This window comes from Nicotiana sylvestris, chromosome 6 (assembly GCF_000393655.2).
Source record: "Nicotiana sylvestris chromosome 6, ASM39365v2, whole genome shotgun sequence".
NCBI lineage: Eukaryota > Viridiplantae > Streptophyta > Magnoliopsida > Solanales > Solanaceae > Nicotiana > Nicotiana sylvestris.
This window is the reverse complement of record NC_091062.1, coordinates 64,136,535-64,151,719: the sequence shown is the minus strand read 5'-3', so window position 1 is coordinate 64,151,719 and position 15,185 is coordinate 64,136,535. Positions and strand designations below refer to the sequence as shown.

Genomic DNA, 15,185 nt, shown 5'->3' with positions numbered 1-15,185 from the left:
CACTTACCTAATTAAATACAATGTGGCCATTCTTTAAATAAAGTTCAGCACAAAACACAGGCACAATGCGACTTGACCCGGTCCGGAACTAACCCCTCCTATCCACTTTGGCAATCCATGCCAACCCTTGAGAGCCAAAGAATTGTGCCACATCACCCGTCCCCTTCACTCACAAAACAAGCACAATGAATCTGGGTCGTCGATCTAAATCATCGACGGTCCACATTTATTCCTACTTTTTCCTCTATTTAAACCATATGCCAGATTTTGTCTCAATCGTAGGATCACACAGATCCAACGATCCCCGTATTTTCCTAATAACCATGTTCTTTAAACCCTTATGTCCTGAATTATTAGGGTCATTGATCAAATGCTCCAACAGTCCAAATCCCATCCCTCGTTTTTAATCTACCAAACACCCTAACCCTAATCATTCTCACCTTGAATGGCTGCCTCCCATTTCTCTTTTCCCCTCTATTCTCTCAAACCCTCATCTCCCATCAGTCATGAATCCTTGTACAAATTAGTGCAAGATCACAAATTCAAACCCGTGAACACTCGATTTGTCCCCTATACTCGTGAATCTTAGCCGATTTCTCCTATTTCATCACTAAAATTCAAAAGCCCCATTCTAAAACCCTTATAGACCTAAAACTATGTAACATGTAAATCTCTCAATCCGTCCTACGTTCCGTCGAATCGAAGTATGTATGGATGTATCTTCAGCTTTATCATCATTATTCTTTGTCCAGAAGTCAAACACAGTGACCTCTGGACATTAGCATTTGACCACTGGGTCGAAGTCCTCAACGTTCGACTTCTTTCATGCTCAGGTAAAATTCATCACTGATTTTCCCTATTTTCCCTTTTGATTTCACCTTCTCACTATCATCATCTACCTTATCGTCATCATCAACTATCGATCTTGAATTAACCGGAACCATAAGGCTTCAATAGCCACTATAAATAGGAGCTTTCAATGCTCTCACCTAACATAGATCGACACCAATCAATGCACCTAAAATTACTAGTAAAAAATATCTAAAAGTTTAAGTATTTCGGCTAAATTCTAAATTCCATTAGCTTCTCCCTAACCTTTTCTTTCCTTCTTTTCGCTCGAGTTTAATTCTTGTACGTGATTCATTTGGTGTTTGGATTCCTAAACGGATAAATAAAGAGCTATTGTTTGGTCCGCTGCCCTGCAGAAGGTGAGTGTACTCGGACCCTCCTTCTTCTTTGATTAATTGTGTTGTTTCGTGTATATGATGTCTTCTCTGTTGATTAGCTTTCGTATGCAGTTCATATCAGTAGCTTATGTTTGTGTTTATTGTATTCTTCCTTCACATGTTATTCTTGTTAATTGAATCAATTATCTCCTGATAAGTTATGATTGCGTCGGTGTTGCTAGCTAATTTCTACTGTTAATAAACTTAATTTCTCATAATTTGGATAGATAACAAATGCCTTCTTAATGACTAATGCCTCTTTCGAATGAATCCTATCTTGAGGCCTTAAGTTAATGTTATATATGCCTTGTCAGTTTAAATAACAACTGTACTATTGTGTTTGCTAACCTAATTGAACTATGCTTTTAGACCTTTCCTATTGTCTTGGTAAGAGTTCTTCTGCTGCAGTATGCTATAGTGATCCCTTATTTGTAATATTATAACATGCCGTTGATTAAATGAAAGAGATCCTCACCATAGTTCATGACTTACACTAGACTTAATGATCTAAATTGAACAGTGTAGAACCATGACTATTATATGAACCTTGTAATAGTGACCATCTAGAACTTCATTATAGGCTGGTTGGATAACCCCTATTAATCTTTATGCTTGAAATCCATTAGTTTCAATAGGCTTAAATTGGGTGCGATTTGTTTTTTTGATGTTGTTTGATGTAATTTGAGGCTTTGACTAGGTTCGTATGATGTTTTGGGATGTGTTGGTATGTATGGATAGGGTCTCAGGGGCCTCGAGTGAATTACGGATGGCTAACGGATCAAAAATTAGAATTAATGCATTGCTGAAGAATTTAGGTTGCTGGTGTAATCGCATCTGCGATGGGCTTGACCGCAAATGCGGCTGGAGTGTCTCAGGTGCGGAAGGGGCCTGGCTTGGGGATTTTCGCAGAATCAAGTTGGGTTCCGCAGAAGCGAAGTCTCTTCTGTGATGGTTGTTTCGCAAAAGCAAAGTTTGGTGTGATATGCAGGAAACGCAAATGCGGATGGTTCTCGCAAGTGCGGGCGCGCAGAAACACTTGGTAGACCACAGAAGCGGACCTGCAGAAGCAGGATTTTGGCCGTAGAAGCGGCAGGTCTGTATTTAAGTCATCTTCGGAAAAGCAAGATTTTGTCTGCAAAAGCAGAACCCCAGGTGCGGTAATGTAGGCCGCAGAAACGAAATCGCTGGCAGTGTGTTAAAAATGAGGGTTTGAGTGTTTTTCTCATTTTTGGGATTTTGAAGTTCTGTCTAGGGAGATTTTTAGAGAGGGTTCCACCTAATTGGAAGAGGTAAGTGACTTTTATTTACTTTTGTCCATAAATATTGAATACCCATTGATTATTTCGCCTATATATCATAAATCTAAGTTAGAATTGGGGGATTTTGGGACTATGTTATTGGAGAGTAAAATTTGTGGATTTGAGGGGCGATTTATGGTGGGAATTGGATGATTTTGGTATGGTTGGACTCGTAATTTAATGGGTGTTCGGAATTTATGAATTTTATCGGATTCCGAGGTGCGGGCCCAGAGTTAACTTTTTTGAGTTGACTTTTGATTTGAGTTAACGACCTTAGCTATATCTTTTGGATTCACTTCTATGGCTTTTATTGATAGCATTATGTTATTTTGACTAGATTCAAGTCTTTCGAAGGTTGATACGCGCGGTAAAGGGTTGTTAGCGGAGTGATTTGGTTTGCTTGATGTAAGTATCTTATCTAAACTTGGTTGAGGCACTAGTTGCCTGAATTATTATGATGGTTACATGTTGTTGGGTTCGCACATGTTTGGGGTTTGAGCCCATGTGCTAACACCTTACCCATGCTCGAGTTGTGCTTAGACTATGATATGCCTAGATTTGACTGTTAAGCTTTAAGCTATGATATTTCTCGCATTTATAACATTATTGTGAACTATTTAAGCCATGTTAGAGGCTACTAAAGGTTTAAATCCCTGAATGAACTTGATAAATACTATTATGTGATGAGATTTATCAATTCGAGCTATGATAATACACTTTGCACATGCCTACACTTAGCATGTCACTTTTACCAGTTCAGGAGCATGAGATTTGTTAGTTATTCATCACGTACATGTATTCTTGTTATTTTCTCTTGTGTGATATGATTGGAATGGGTGCCCGTGACCACGCCGAGCGAATTATGTTGTTATGCATGTGACCACGTTGGGCGGATTGTGTTGTTATACATGTGACAACGCCAGGCGGATTGTATTGTTATGCATGTGACCACGCCGGACAAATTATATTGTTATGCATGTGACCACGCTGGCGAATTGTGTTGTTGTACCTGTGACCACGCAGGGGGGATTATGATATTAAGCATGTGATCACGCCGGGTTGGTAGCACGTTGAATTGACCATGCTTGCGTGTGGACATGAATCCACCCCCTAGGGTAACCCTCTCATGTTTCTCTCTTGATGGTGCACACGCGGATATTGAGAAAATCGGACCAGTGGTTTGGTATGGAATTGGAAAGGTTGAGAAAATCTGTCGAGTGTTTGTTTGAATTTTGCATTTCATATTCACTTGCAAGTTTCGTAATTATTTACCTAATTTAACTGCATATCATATTTCTATGCCGAATATTGACTGAGCAGAGTTTTTGACAAACTCCCTACACATACATACATACGTATGTTTCTTCGTGTGCTTTATGGCTTGATTTCATTACTGCTTTGTACTTGTTAAATGATGAAACTGTACAGGTGATAGCTAGCATCATTTATAATTTGTGCCTCTTTTACCTCGTCAAGGTTAGCTACGATATTTATTGAGTATATTGGGTTGGTTGTACTCATACTATACTCTACACTTCGTGTGCAGATCCAGGTACATTTGGACGTGGTGATTGTTATCTTGGTGCTAGTACCTGCTCGGAGACTTTGAGGTAGCTACTATGACGCCCGCAAACCTTGACCTCTCCTCCTTTTTATTTTATTCAGTACTGCTCTATTACTCAGACAGTTATATTAGAGTTTCAGACTATGTTGATGCTTAGTAGGTCATGTACTCATTGACATCATGTTTTGTGGTGGTTGTAGTATAGATTCAGCTACTATTATCGTATATTTATAAGATTCTTCCGTTGTTGAGTTTATTAATGTATATTTTATTCAAGTGTTTCGCTGTTATGTAACTATCGACTTGCCTAGTAAGTGTGTTAGGCGCCGTCACGACAAGTTGTGATTTTGGTTCGTGACAATCTTATAGACCTTATTAACTTTAAAATCTTAATATATCACTTTCAATTTGGGTCAACCTTTTAACAATAGCAACCAACTTACAATTATTCTTAATACAAAATATGTGCAACTCCATACATTCTTACAAAGTTATCTTGGTCCTTTCTGCCTTAGAATTGGATCAAATGCAGTAGGGCTGGAGCGAGTCGAGCAAATCCTGGGAGAAGCTCATACGGATTTTATGTACGTGATTCCATGGGTGATCTTGTATGCGCCCAAGCCAAGGAAATTCATGTCTCCACTAATACAGAGGTGGAAGCCATTGTTATTAGTGAAGCTCTTAACTGTTTGACTTGCTAATCATTTCGTCTAGGTTATTATTGGGACGGACTCACTACTGATGAAGAATATCCTTAAGGATAGTCGTTTTCCAATATACTCAATGGCTAGACAAACGACACATATTGGCTGGCGCTGCTCGCCGGCAACGAAAGCTATTTGGTTTTCTCCCAAGACCGTAGAAGCTCTGATATCAATATGATCAAAAAATATTTTCTTATAAATCTATAAATGCTCTCTACAATTCTCTGTTCCTCCTTCACACATAAAATAAGCTAGCAATACCCTTATTTATAATAGTACGAAACCTATTTTAACAAGAAACAGGAAAATTTATTCCTATATAATTATGACTACAAATCCTAACTAAACATGAATTAAATAAACTGGCAAATATTAAATCCTAAACAATTAAAGTTTCCTACTATAATTTTGAATTAGTTTTCCAACATATGAGATGCCGTTGCAATAATTGCTCAGTCCATAAGGGAGAAGATGCGGCAAATTTGCATATTTTCCGCGATGGAAATGCGTTGGCAGATATCTTACTAGTAGAGCTTTTGCGATTGAAGGGGCATTAAGTATTCATTCATTCTGTGAGCTTATATTAAAGGGAATAGCAACACTTAATTTAGACAAGAGTCAGTGTCCATCTTTGTGAATTAAGCCTGTGAAATCGAGAAGATGAAGATCATGATGGTAACTATACTGGAGTTTTGCGAGTAATTGGTATGGAATGAGGCGGCCGAGAATCAACATTACTTTCCCCTGTGTAAGTTTGGCGAGTCTCAATTCTTCATAGATGCTAGATTGTCAATTTGTATTATCAACTTAGTGCATTCTATAAGACTTAAATTGATATTAGCATCTCTTATCTTGTTAGTTTTTATTTTTTACATGATGTAAGGGGCGATTTTTATTTTACTAGTTACGGATTATGTGCGTTGCACGTGGTCTCATAACAAATAATATAAAATTTGCATTAAAAATAATAAACTTTAACCGCAACACATGCTCTAAAACTATATGTTTGAGTTATAAGACAAAAATTAATAAGTACAAATTAATTTCTTCCAAACAACTTGTTAAAGTTACTTTATCATCTTACTAATTTTTTAATGTGGAATAAATACTTTACACTGGCTGCTAAAAGACATAAACATATGAGATAAAACAGTATCTTGATTATAATTTAAATAAATAATCTCAAAGAGAAATCACCAAAACTGATTATTTATTCACATTTTCATGCCAAGCGTAATGCATAAAACATTAATATGTTAACTTCTTGAGACATTAAATCCTAGATAAAAGATCATCAATCAAGAATATTTTCAAGTATTAATGTAGGGGGTGGAGCTAGAGGGCTGAAAGGGGTTCATCCGCCCCTTTACAATGTGTATATAAGATTAATTTGAAAATTATATATATATATATATATATATATATATATATTGATTCACCTTGGTTTCTCGAATGTTTACTTCTCTTATTTTTCGAATCCCCTTAATAAACATTGTACATTTGTGGCTAATAGATAGCTTAGGCAATAAATTGTATATTAACTAATTGAATATCATCCAAAAAAGAAAATTACTAATATATCCTTAGTTATTTCTAATCATAATATGCATGCAAGACGCATTATATATTATGAGATCATGACACAAGGGCAGCAAACTTCAGAATAAATTTAGAAAGTAGAACCCAATATGGCTACTTTCTTCATGTAAAGGCGATAAAGAGAAATCAATCACTTAATTTGTCTTCTCCCTAATTTTGTAAAAGTAAAAGTATCAAAATACTTCGGTTACTATACGTTCATTATCAAAAGTGGAGTAAAAATTATTCTATTTCTCCTTGAAATATTGATCGATCCGGCTTTGCCATTAACATGGCTTCAGTGCTGAAATCTTGTCTAATTTTGTTGCCACTTTCTGTTTATACGATCATATGAAGTTAGTCCACCAATTAAACCTTACTTAAGAGACTATGCGACGTTAATTGTCTGCATTAGCATACTTCAACCATGATTTATGAAAATAAAAGACACTGATCTGGCATATCCTTCATTTATCCAATCTAGCAGCAGACTTGCCCATGTCTATATCTTTGTACTGGCAAAAATAATTTGTAGAGTACATTTTCCTTAAGATAACTGTTCGAATGGTTGTGATTTTTTAAGGGTCATGAAGGCTTGGGGCTATTTGTAGGAATTCGACAATTTTAGTTTTTTTATTTTATTTTTTTTATTTATAAATAAGTAGAGTAATTAGGATTTTAAGAGGGGTAAATAGGTAAATTAACTTCTGCTTTTAGGCCTCAATAAAGATAACAACGGTGGAATATCACTAACTAATGCTACTATGAAAAGTTACACCTCTTCAAATAAATTTAGTATTTTTATTTAATATTTTTTAAGTAGAATATTTAAATTAATTAGAAGGGCAATTAGGTAATTTAACTTTTCAGTTAAGGTCTTCCTACTTTTAATATAATAAGAAATATAAAATGAGAGTATGTGATCTGCATAAGAAAACTAAAATCAAGTCAATTAGTACATAAAGCCTTCAAACCACGACCGGTTCCATCTTCTGCAGCAATTCCACCACCATTAATTGTTGTCATCTATCCCACCTTGATAATCAGTAGCCACATTTGCCGCAAAGAAACATTTTCATTTGGTAATTTCCTAGCACCAATAATAATGCTGCCAATAAAATTCCTAGTGATAGCACAAAAAGAAGTGTAAGAATTAAGTTTTGCTTCCAGCATTTCGCGAGCAATTAGAAGTTTATCAAAATTGCTATACAAGTTCCATGAGAATCGAAGGACTATAAAAGGAATTTTATATATGCAAAGTTTGTGCTAGAAAAATTCAAAAACTAACTGTTCATTCATTGTAAATGAGTGCAGATTATACGAAAAGGAGAATAGGTCCTCGAAAAATTAAGGAACGTTTAATTTGGACAGGAGAAAGATTTTGCGTGATCATCATGTAGAACCATTTAAATGTATGATACTACTTTTACAAAGGCAGCAGTTGAATTTGATTAAAAGGCAACGATTGAAATAATGTTTTCATTACTAATTTGAAGCATTTTAAGATACACAACTCTTCCGAAAATTTCCTCTTTATTTTTGTTTAAATATTATTATTATTATAAATTATAAATTAGTTTAAATAAGTAGGATAATTAAATTTCTGAAGGGTAAATAAGTAATTTAACTTTTTAGTTTAGGGGTTCATGCTTTTAATATAATATAGATTAATAAAATTAGCCACTACATACCTTGTCCAGTGGAGGGGCGGCTCAACAGAGTCGGTGGCCTAAAGCCAAGCCTTGATGAGTAGCCTTAAGTTTTTTTTTTTTTCCTTTTTTCTAATAAAAATTTATCTATTTTATTTCTTTACAAGTAATCTTATTCTATAAGCAATATAGACATTTGACCAAAAAAAAAAAAAGTCATTTTGTCTGATCAAGTATATAGATCGATTAGTGTATTTTTTTTACTTGTATTATATTTTTTTAATACTTTTATTAAAAAATAAGTCTAAATCATCAATATTTTTCGTGGTTAACGCAATATCTTTCCAAATTCTAGTTACCTGGTTATATTAAATTCTTTTACCTCCAAATAGAAAACCAAAAATATTTTCATACGCATCTAATTCTTCAAAATTTAGAAGTTTGTAATCTTAGTTTATTAAAAAAATTGTACTTTTTTCTTTTACTTCAAGATATTCAATTTTTTTTAAAATTAATTCATAAACCTACTACTAGTGAAAAATGGAGCCCCTAAAATTTTGGGGCCTAAAGCACTTGTCTTACTTGCCTTATGCCGGTAAAAATTGTGTGGGGTAGCCACTTTTTAAAGTGGTATTTACTTTTTATCCAGCATTTTCAATGCTTATCAATAATAACTACTAGTTTATTAAAATTAATATGAAAAGACTGTGTTATCCTTTCTTTTATCTCTTTCATGTTAGGGAGAAGAACTGTGTTTGTGAGACAGCGTTTTGACAAACTTAAGGGCTAAGTATTGCTGAATCAGATTCTGAAGTCGAGAATTACAAAGCTCCAATCACTTTCCTCACTGTCTGAAATTCTATGCCCTCCTTTTTCCTCTCTTTCCCGAAAAAATTCGCGCATGCACAGTGAGAAAAACAATTCTTACATTTTCTAGTTCTTTGTTTTAACTTTTATTTTCTGCTAGATCATATGTAATAATTGCAAAATTCTTGGTCTTTGTGATTAATTTTGTTCAATTGAGCAAAATCGTGCGTTATGGATCTTGAACTTACAGTTTCAAGTTCAAAAGTTAAGGACATTTAGTTCTGAACTTCGAGTTCCAAGTTCAAAAGTTAAGGACACTTGGTCCTGAACTTAGAATTACAAGTTCAAAAGTTAAGAACACTTAGTCTTGAATTTAGACTAACAAACTCAAAAGTTAAGGAAAATAAGTCCTGAACTTACAGTTACAAGTTCAAAAGTTAAGGATAATAGATTCTAAAGTCTTGAACTTAGACTAACAAACTCAAAAGTTAAGGACAATAGGTCCTGAACTTAGACTAAGAAGCCCAAAAGTTAAGGACAATAGGTCCTGAACTTAGACTAACAGGCTCAAAAGTTAAGGACAATAGGTCCTGAAGTTAGACTAAGAAGCTCAAAAGTTAAGGACAATTGGTCCTGAACTTACAGTTACAAGTTCAAAAGTTAAGGACACTTGGTCCTGAACTTAGACTAACAAGCTCAAAAGTTAAGGACAATAGGTCCTCAACTTAGACTTACAAGTTCAAAAGTTAAGGACAAGTAGTCCTTAACTTAGAGTTACAAGCACAGAACTTAAGGACAGGTGGTCCTGAACTTAGAGATGAAAGTTCAAAAGTTAAGGACATGTAGTCCTGAAGTCCTCAACTTAAAGTTAAAAGTTCAAAAGTTAAGGACATGTAGTCCTCAAGTCTTGAACTTAGAGTTGCAATTTCAAAAGTTAAGGACATTTGGTCCTGAACTTTTATGAGCAGAAAGGAGTTTTTATCCGGGCAGATAAAGTTTATTAAAGCAGTGACTAAAGACTAAAGACATTTTAAACAGTAGCTTAAAAGTAAATAATGTGTTATTAGTGGCTAACCGTGCACTTCCCCCTTATGCTTCAGCTGGCACTGGTCCAGTGGTATTTTTTTTTTTCTTAAAAAAAGCTATACTATACCTATATATCATCGAATGATAAAACATACCAGACAATTCTAATTCGGTCCCAAATACATAAGCAGAATGCAAAAGTAGTATAACTAAGAAAAAATTCCATTGCATAATAACAGTGTGACACCAATAAAAACAACTAATGTAAGATCTAATTTAGTACCTAATATCACCATGTAGCACATCATAATTTTTTTTATTAATTTAAGTGGTTCAAAAACTTTTTTACTTTGATTTTAAGTCATGACATATTGATATTGTGCAAGATGAGTTGTTATAAGGGGTATTATCACTTTTAGCCCGCGTCAGAAACTATTTATATATGCTAACCGAAAAAAGTGTATAAAATTTATATAATTTTTGTATATAACATATAAAACTATAAAAAGTGTATAAAAAGTGTATAAAATTTACATATAAAAAGTGTATAAAACTATATATATATATATATACAAATTTTATACATTTTTTGGCTATTATTTTACAGCGGCTATACAGTGTCATTTTTCCTTGTTATAACATGGTTAAACTTACAGTGACACTTTTATCATGTGGCAGTCCAATAACATTCTTCAGACGGAATTTAACATTTTGCAATAATTTTTGTTATTACTATATATAAGTTTATTAATTGAGCTATCTATTCATTACAAAAATTACTTGTATGACTTTAGTGCAACAAACTGAAAATTGGGTACCCATCCATAAATTTATCTCACTATAAGTAGAGAAACTGAAATTCTTACCGTATAAGTGGACAAAAATAAATTTCAGCCCTTAATTGGTAGAATACAAATTCTACCTAGAGAGATATTTGCTTCAAAAGATAGGATGGAAAGAAAAATAAAAGGATATGATGAAAAGGAGTAAAAGAAAAAGGAAATTTGAAATTTAAAAGATGTAGCAAGAGAGCTACTTTGGGTGGTTCTTAGCTATTATTGGTGTGTCCTCCCAACTTTTGAATTCTATCATTAGCAACAGAAGCCTGCATTTGGCACAAAATGAACCATCATCAGTCTCATCTATATTACTGTAACTTGTTGCAATTCCCCTAGTTGTACCATAATTAAGAAAAATATTCTTCTACTATGTGGTTTATTTAATTTAATAATTATATTCACTATCTTTTTGGGGTGATCACAAAATTATAGAAAGCAAATAGGAAAGGGGAATAACTCTATTATTTTTCCAAATAATAAGTTAACTATACCCTATTTAAGATAAAAAGAATATACTGTCCTAGAATATAATGCGAAAAATGAAATATACAAAATAAATAAACAAATAAAGAAACTATCAGTTACCTCATTTTCCCAATCAGTTTTTGCTATCATCCAAATTAGGACACAGGTTTGGGAAGTAGTTCCTACCAGCATTCCATACCACATGCCCTGACAAATATAGTCAACAATAAAATGAGAAATCTTAAACAAAATACTACTACAACTACAAAGACTCCTCAATTCTTTTCAATATCCACATTTCCTATCGTTTGTTCTTCTTTTCCTAAAGTAAAAAAAAAAAAAAAAAAAAGAAGGGATTAGCACCTGAATGCCCAATTTGAAGAGGAAGGTAAGCAAAAGACCCAAAGGGATACCAAAGAAATAGTAGCACACTATGTTAACATAGGCCACATGTTCTTGCCAACCTGCTCCAATAGCCACCCCTGTTGTCACAAAGAATATTAAATGAAATAATGGTTATCTTGTTTCAACCTTATAATTCGTTACAAAAAATGGGAAATTACCAGAGAGCGTAGGTTGGAGACTGTTAATGAAAAGAGTGGCTCCTAATATAGGAGTAAGATCATACACAGCCTGCTGGACTTGTGAATTATTGGTAAACAAAGCTGGATAATGGTTTCGAGCAGCGAAAAGTAGCACTGTAAGAAAGGCACCAATTGCAAGTGAAGTGATTGAGACCACTAACACTGAGAATTTTGCTCTTCTTGGACGCCCTGCTCCTAGTTCATTTGATACCCTCACGCTGCAACAATTAAAATTGATGCTTTTATGCGTCTAATCTGTTGTTAGACTGAAACAAAAAGGAAATGCATACCTTATAGCTGCATTGAATCCAATACACAACATGAATGTCCACCCAACTATGTTTGTACTGCAAATTCAGTCTTATGAAGCTTGTTAGTTCATGTGATGTAGGTCAAATCAATGATCTAAAACTTCATTATAGGATCTGAATGAACTGACCATATGGAAGTTGCATCCACTGCGATATCTGCATTCTTTAAGTATCCAGCAGAGAGAATGAGCGACATAAAGTACCAATATTCTAAGCTGCAAACATAGTAAAGAAGACATCTCAAAGTTTAACTACTCACATCAAACAAGTGAAAACAGAACAATAATTTATCAAATCCTCTTACTATTTATTTCATGTTCACTGCCAAAGAAATAGTAAGTTTGCAATATAATTTTGTTTTTTGATAGCCGTGGTGTTCGTACCAGTTTTTACACATCTTGACTAATTTCATGGGGTACCTACTACCTCCCACCAGTCCGGACCAGCTTGCACGTACCTAGGATAATTCCATGGGGTACCTGCTATCCCACAAATACAGGTACCGGGTAGTTGTATCCACTAAAGCTTGAAAGATATCACCTAGTATGTTTGTCTCGGCTAGAATTTGAACTTGAGACCTCAATAATTCTTAACCCTCATTTTGACCACAAAGCCACACCCTCGGTGTCTTTTACGTTTGCTTCTCCGTGTAAACTTGAAAATCAGACAGCACACAAAGGGTGAAGCGACAAGTTGTTCTTGTTTTACCAGTGGGTAGGGGAGAATGAGGTCAATCTGTTCAGCATGATTTATTGCCTCTTTGCTGGATTTCTTTTTCATTTCCACATTCCAAAATCCAAAAACTCATTCTTCGTTCTCCTTATTCCCTCCCCACTAATATGCAACAAAATTAAATATGGTTCTACGTAACTCTCACGTAGATAACAGATTGAATACCTATTGATGCAAATTAGCCTGTTCTTCAATTCTTTGCTTGTGTTTCAAAGCTAAATTGGTTCGGTATGATAAAATTGAATGGATTATGCAATGGTTGCGATGATTTTCACACTTTAATACTCGTTTAGCTCCAAAATGAGAGAAGGCTCGGAATATGACTACTCCCTCCGTTCCAGTTTATGTGAACATATTTCATTTTTCGTCCGTTCTAAAAACAATGACTCATTTCTAAATTTAGAAACAATTTAGTTTAAACTTTTCATTCTACCGTTAATGACTTTTTTACCCACACAAATACTTTGGACTCCAAGTTTCAAAAGTCTTTTTTTTCTTAAATTTCGTGTCTGTCAAACAAGTTCACATAAATTGGAAGAGAGTAGAGGGAGTATTATATTAATATACCACTTCACTTTCGAGAACATTTCTAGAAGTTTTTCAAAGTAAAAGGTTGTGCCAAATGGTAGGTATACTTTGATAGTGCCATTTTTCTAGAAACAAGTAGAAAACTACCTGTTTAGCTCAAAGAAATTATCTTCAGAAAATAAATAAATAAATAAAACAGAACTGATGAATAGAAACTTACCAAATCATAATACCAGATGCAAGGGATAATCGAACAAATTCCCAGAGATGATGAAAAGCCTTCCAAGAAAATCCAGACCAAGCTTCACCACAACTCCCCAAAAAAATATACACAAGTTTTCCGATGACCATGAACCACCACGAGCCGTTCAGAACCGCCGCGCCGGCCGGCAAACCCCAGCCTAGCTTCAGCATCAAAAGCCAAGTAAAAAAAGTATGCAAAACAAATGAAATCCCAGCTATAACAGCCATGACCATTATCTTGCTCTGAGCTTGCAAAAACTTCATAATTGGGAATTCCAAAGCAAATGAAAACACTTGTGGTATCATCCACATCGCGAATTTCCCCGCCCACCTTGATATGTTTTCGGGCTGACCGATTAACATTAGAATTTGGGTAGCGAATATGTTGATAAGAGTCAATAGTATTGCTGCAGTATTGAGGATTATCCATGATCTTTGCATGTAAATCCCTAACATATTTAGCTCTTTTGCTCCATATGATTGCCCACATAACGTCTCCAATGCGCTTCCCATTCCCAACTGACAACCACAATATCCAAATTATTTTCTTGAGGATAAAATTAATAAAGCCAAATAATATAGATTTATTTACCAGTACGCCCTCTGCGATTCCCATAATGACCGAGTTCTCAACGGAGACAGCAGCAAGTTGAATGGGTCCAACATGGCCAGCAAATAGTTGAGTGACAGCGCCCAAAGAGTACTGGCAAAGGGAGGTGAATATCGCGGGTCCGGCGAGGTACCAAAGTTTCTTGGACTCATAGCTGAACTCCCGGAAAAAGTTTCTGATACCATTAATGGGGAGGATGTCATTTTCATCAGATGGCCATTTTGGAATTTCATGTTTTAAGAGGAGAAGTGGTACGTTAGTTTCCTCCTCCATCCTGGTTTTGTGAACTTGACTAAACATCGTTTAGACAGAGGCTATAAAAGGGATGCATGTGGGGTACTTTAGAGAGAACAAGACAAAGGGTTTGGTTTGGAGGGAAGGGGTAGGGGGGACGAGAAGAACAAAATACATAAGGTTTAAATGGGTAAAAGTACACTATTAGCATGTTCCCAATCCGTGCATCTCATCCAGAAAGTGAACTCCACCTAACCCCTTAATTAGTTATTATAACGATTTTCTAAAAGCTTTCTTACTCCTTTTCCTTGTCGTCCGGTTTGAATTTTGTGAATTGAGCCTCTTTAACCTTAATTTGGATAACAATTGAATTTATATGTAATTTTAAGAATATGTGGATTAATTCAATATAAGTAATTAAAAATGTTAGATAAACTTATTAAAGATAAAATGAATAATCAAACCAGTTATGACGTTAATGCCGGACTCGTATTTAAGCTGAACAATAATTTTGTCCTCGATCGGACCCTCGATTTTAAGCCAAATGTATATGAAGAACCAAGATTAAAATAAGAACTTTCAATAACTAGAAAATAGATAAATAAGTTTGTATTACCTTAATATGCGTGTTATAGTGTCTCTATTGAATAAAAACCTTCCTCTTTAGTAAGGGAATTTTACCTCTAGTACAATTCTAAAAATGATAAAAATCTTCTGTGTACGTCAATCACTGATACACTAATCGGGCGAGATCGACGCCGTGATATCCGGTTGGGTGCAGATATCA

At 34.7% G+C, this 15,185-nt stretch overlaps 1 protein-coding gene and 1 long non-coding RNA gene across 5 annotated transcripts; one reads left to right on the top strand and one right to left on the bottom strand.

Annotated features, from left to right (window-relative positions):
• The first annotated feature begins 393 nt into the window (after nucleotides 1-393).
• Nucleotides 394-5,629, top strand: LOC104243215 (uncharacterized). 3 transcript variants are annotated; one of them, XR_011400417.1, is made up of 4 exons: nucleotides 394-1,208; nucleotides 1,965-2,929; nucleotides 4,071-4,134; nucleotides 4,604-5,629. It is a non-coding gene; the product is annotated as an uncharacterized lncRNA (long non-coding RNA). The 3 variants fall into 3 exon arrangements; XR_011400416.1 differs by lacking the exon at nucleotides 4,604-5,629 and having other exon boundaries at nucleotides 4,071-4,362; XR_715151.2 differs by lacking the exons at nucleotides 1,965-2,929; nucleotides 4,604-5,629 and having other exon boundaries at nucleotides 4,071-4,362.
• A 1,522-nt stretch (nucleotides 5,630-7,151) lies between these two features.
• LOC104243216 (protein DETOXIFICATION 29-like) lies at nucleotides 7,152-14,554 on the bottom strand. Of its 2 annotated transcripts, none has more exons than XM_009798376.2 (9): nucleotides 14,147-14,554; nucleotides 13,532-14,073; nucleotides 12,180-12,266; nucleotides 12,031-12,087; nucleotides 11,720-11,958; nucleotides 11,520-11,638; nucleotides 11,277-11,363; nucleotides 10,889-10,957; nucleotides 7,152-7,493 (listed from the first exon to the last, which is right to left on the bottom strand). In XM_009798376.2, the coding sequence occupies exons 1-8, from the start codon at nucleotides 14,462-14,464 to the stop codon at nucleotides 10,901-10,903; spliced, it is 1,506 nt and encodes a 501-aa protein (XP_009796678.1). In that variant the 5' UTR covers nucleotides 14,465-14,554; the 3' UTR covers nucleotides 7,152-7,493; nucleotides 10,889-10,900. The 2 variants fall into 2 exon arrangements, with proteins under 2 accessions (XP_009796678.1, XP_070006281.1); XM_070150180.1 differs by having other exon boundaries at nucleotides 7,152-7,460.
• Nucleotides 14,555-15,185: the final 631 nt, after the last annotated feature.

Coding starts and splice junctions, on each gene's coding strand:
- LOC104243216 (XM_009798376.2), bottom strand. CDS start 14,464: ATGTTTAGTCAAGTTCACAAAACCAGGATGGAGGAGGAAACTAACGTA. Junction 12,267..13,531: donor GCATCTGGTATTATGATTTG/GTAAGTTTCTAT, acceptor CTATGTTTGCAG/CTTAGAATATTGGTACTTTA. Junction 11,639..11,719: donor TCTCCAACCTACGCTCTCTG/GTAATTTCCCAT, acceptor TTGTGACAACAG/GGGTGGCTATTGGAGCAGGT.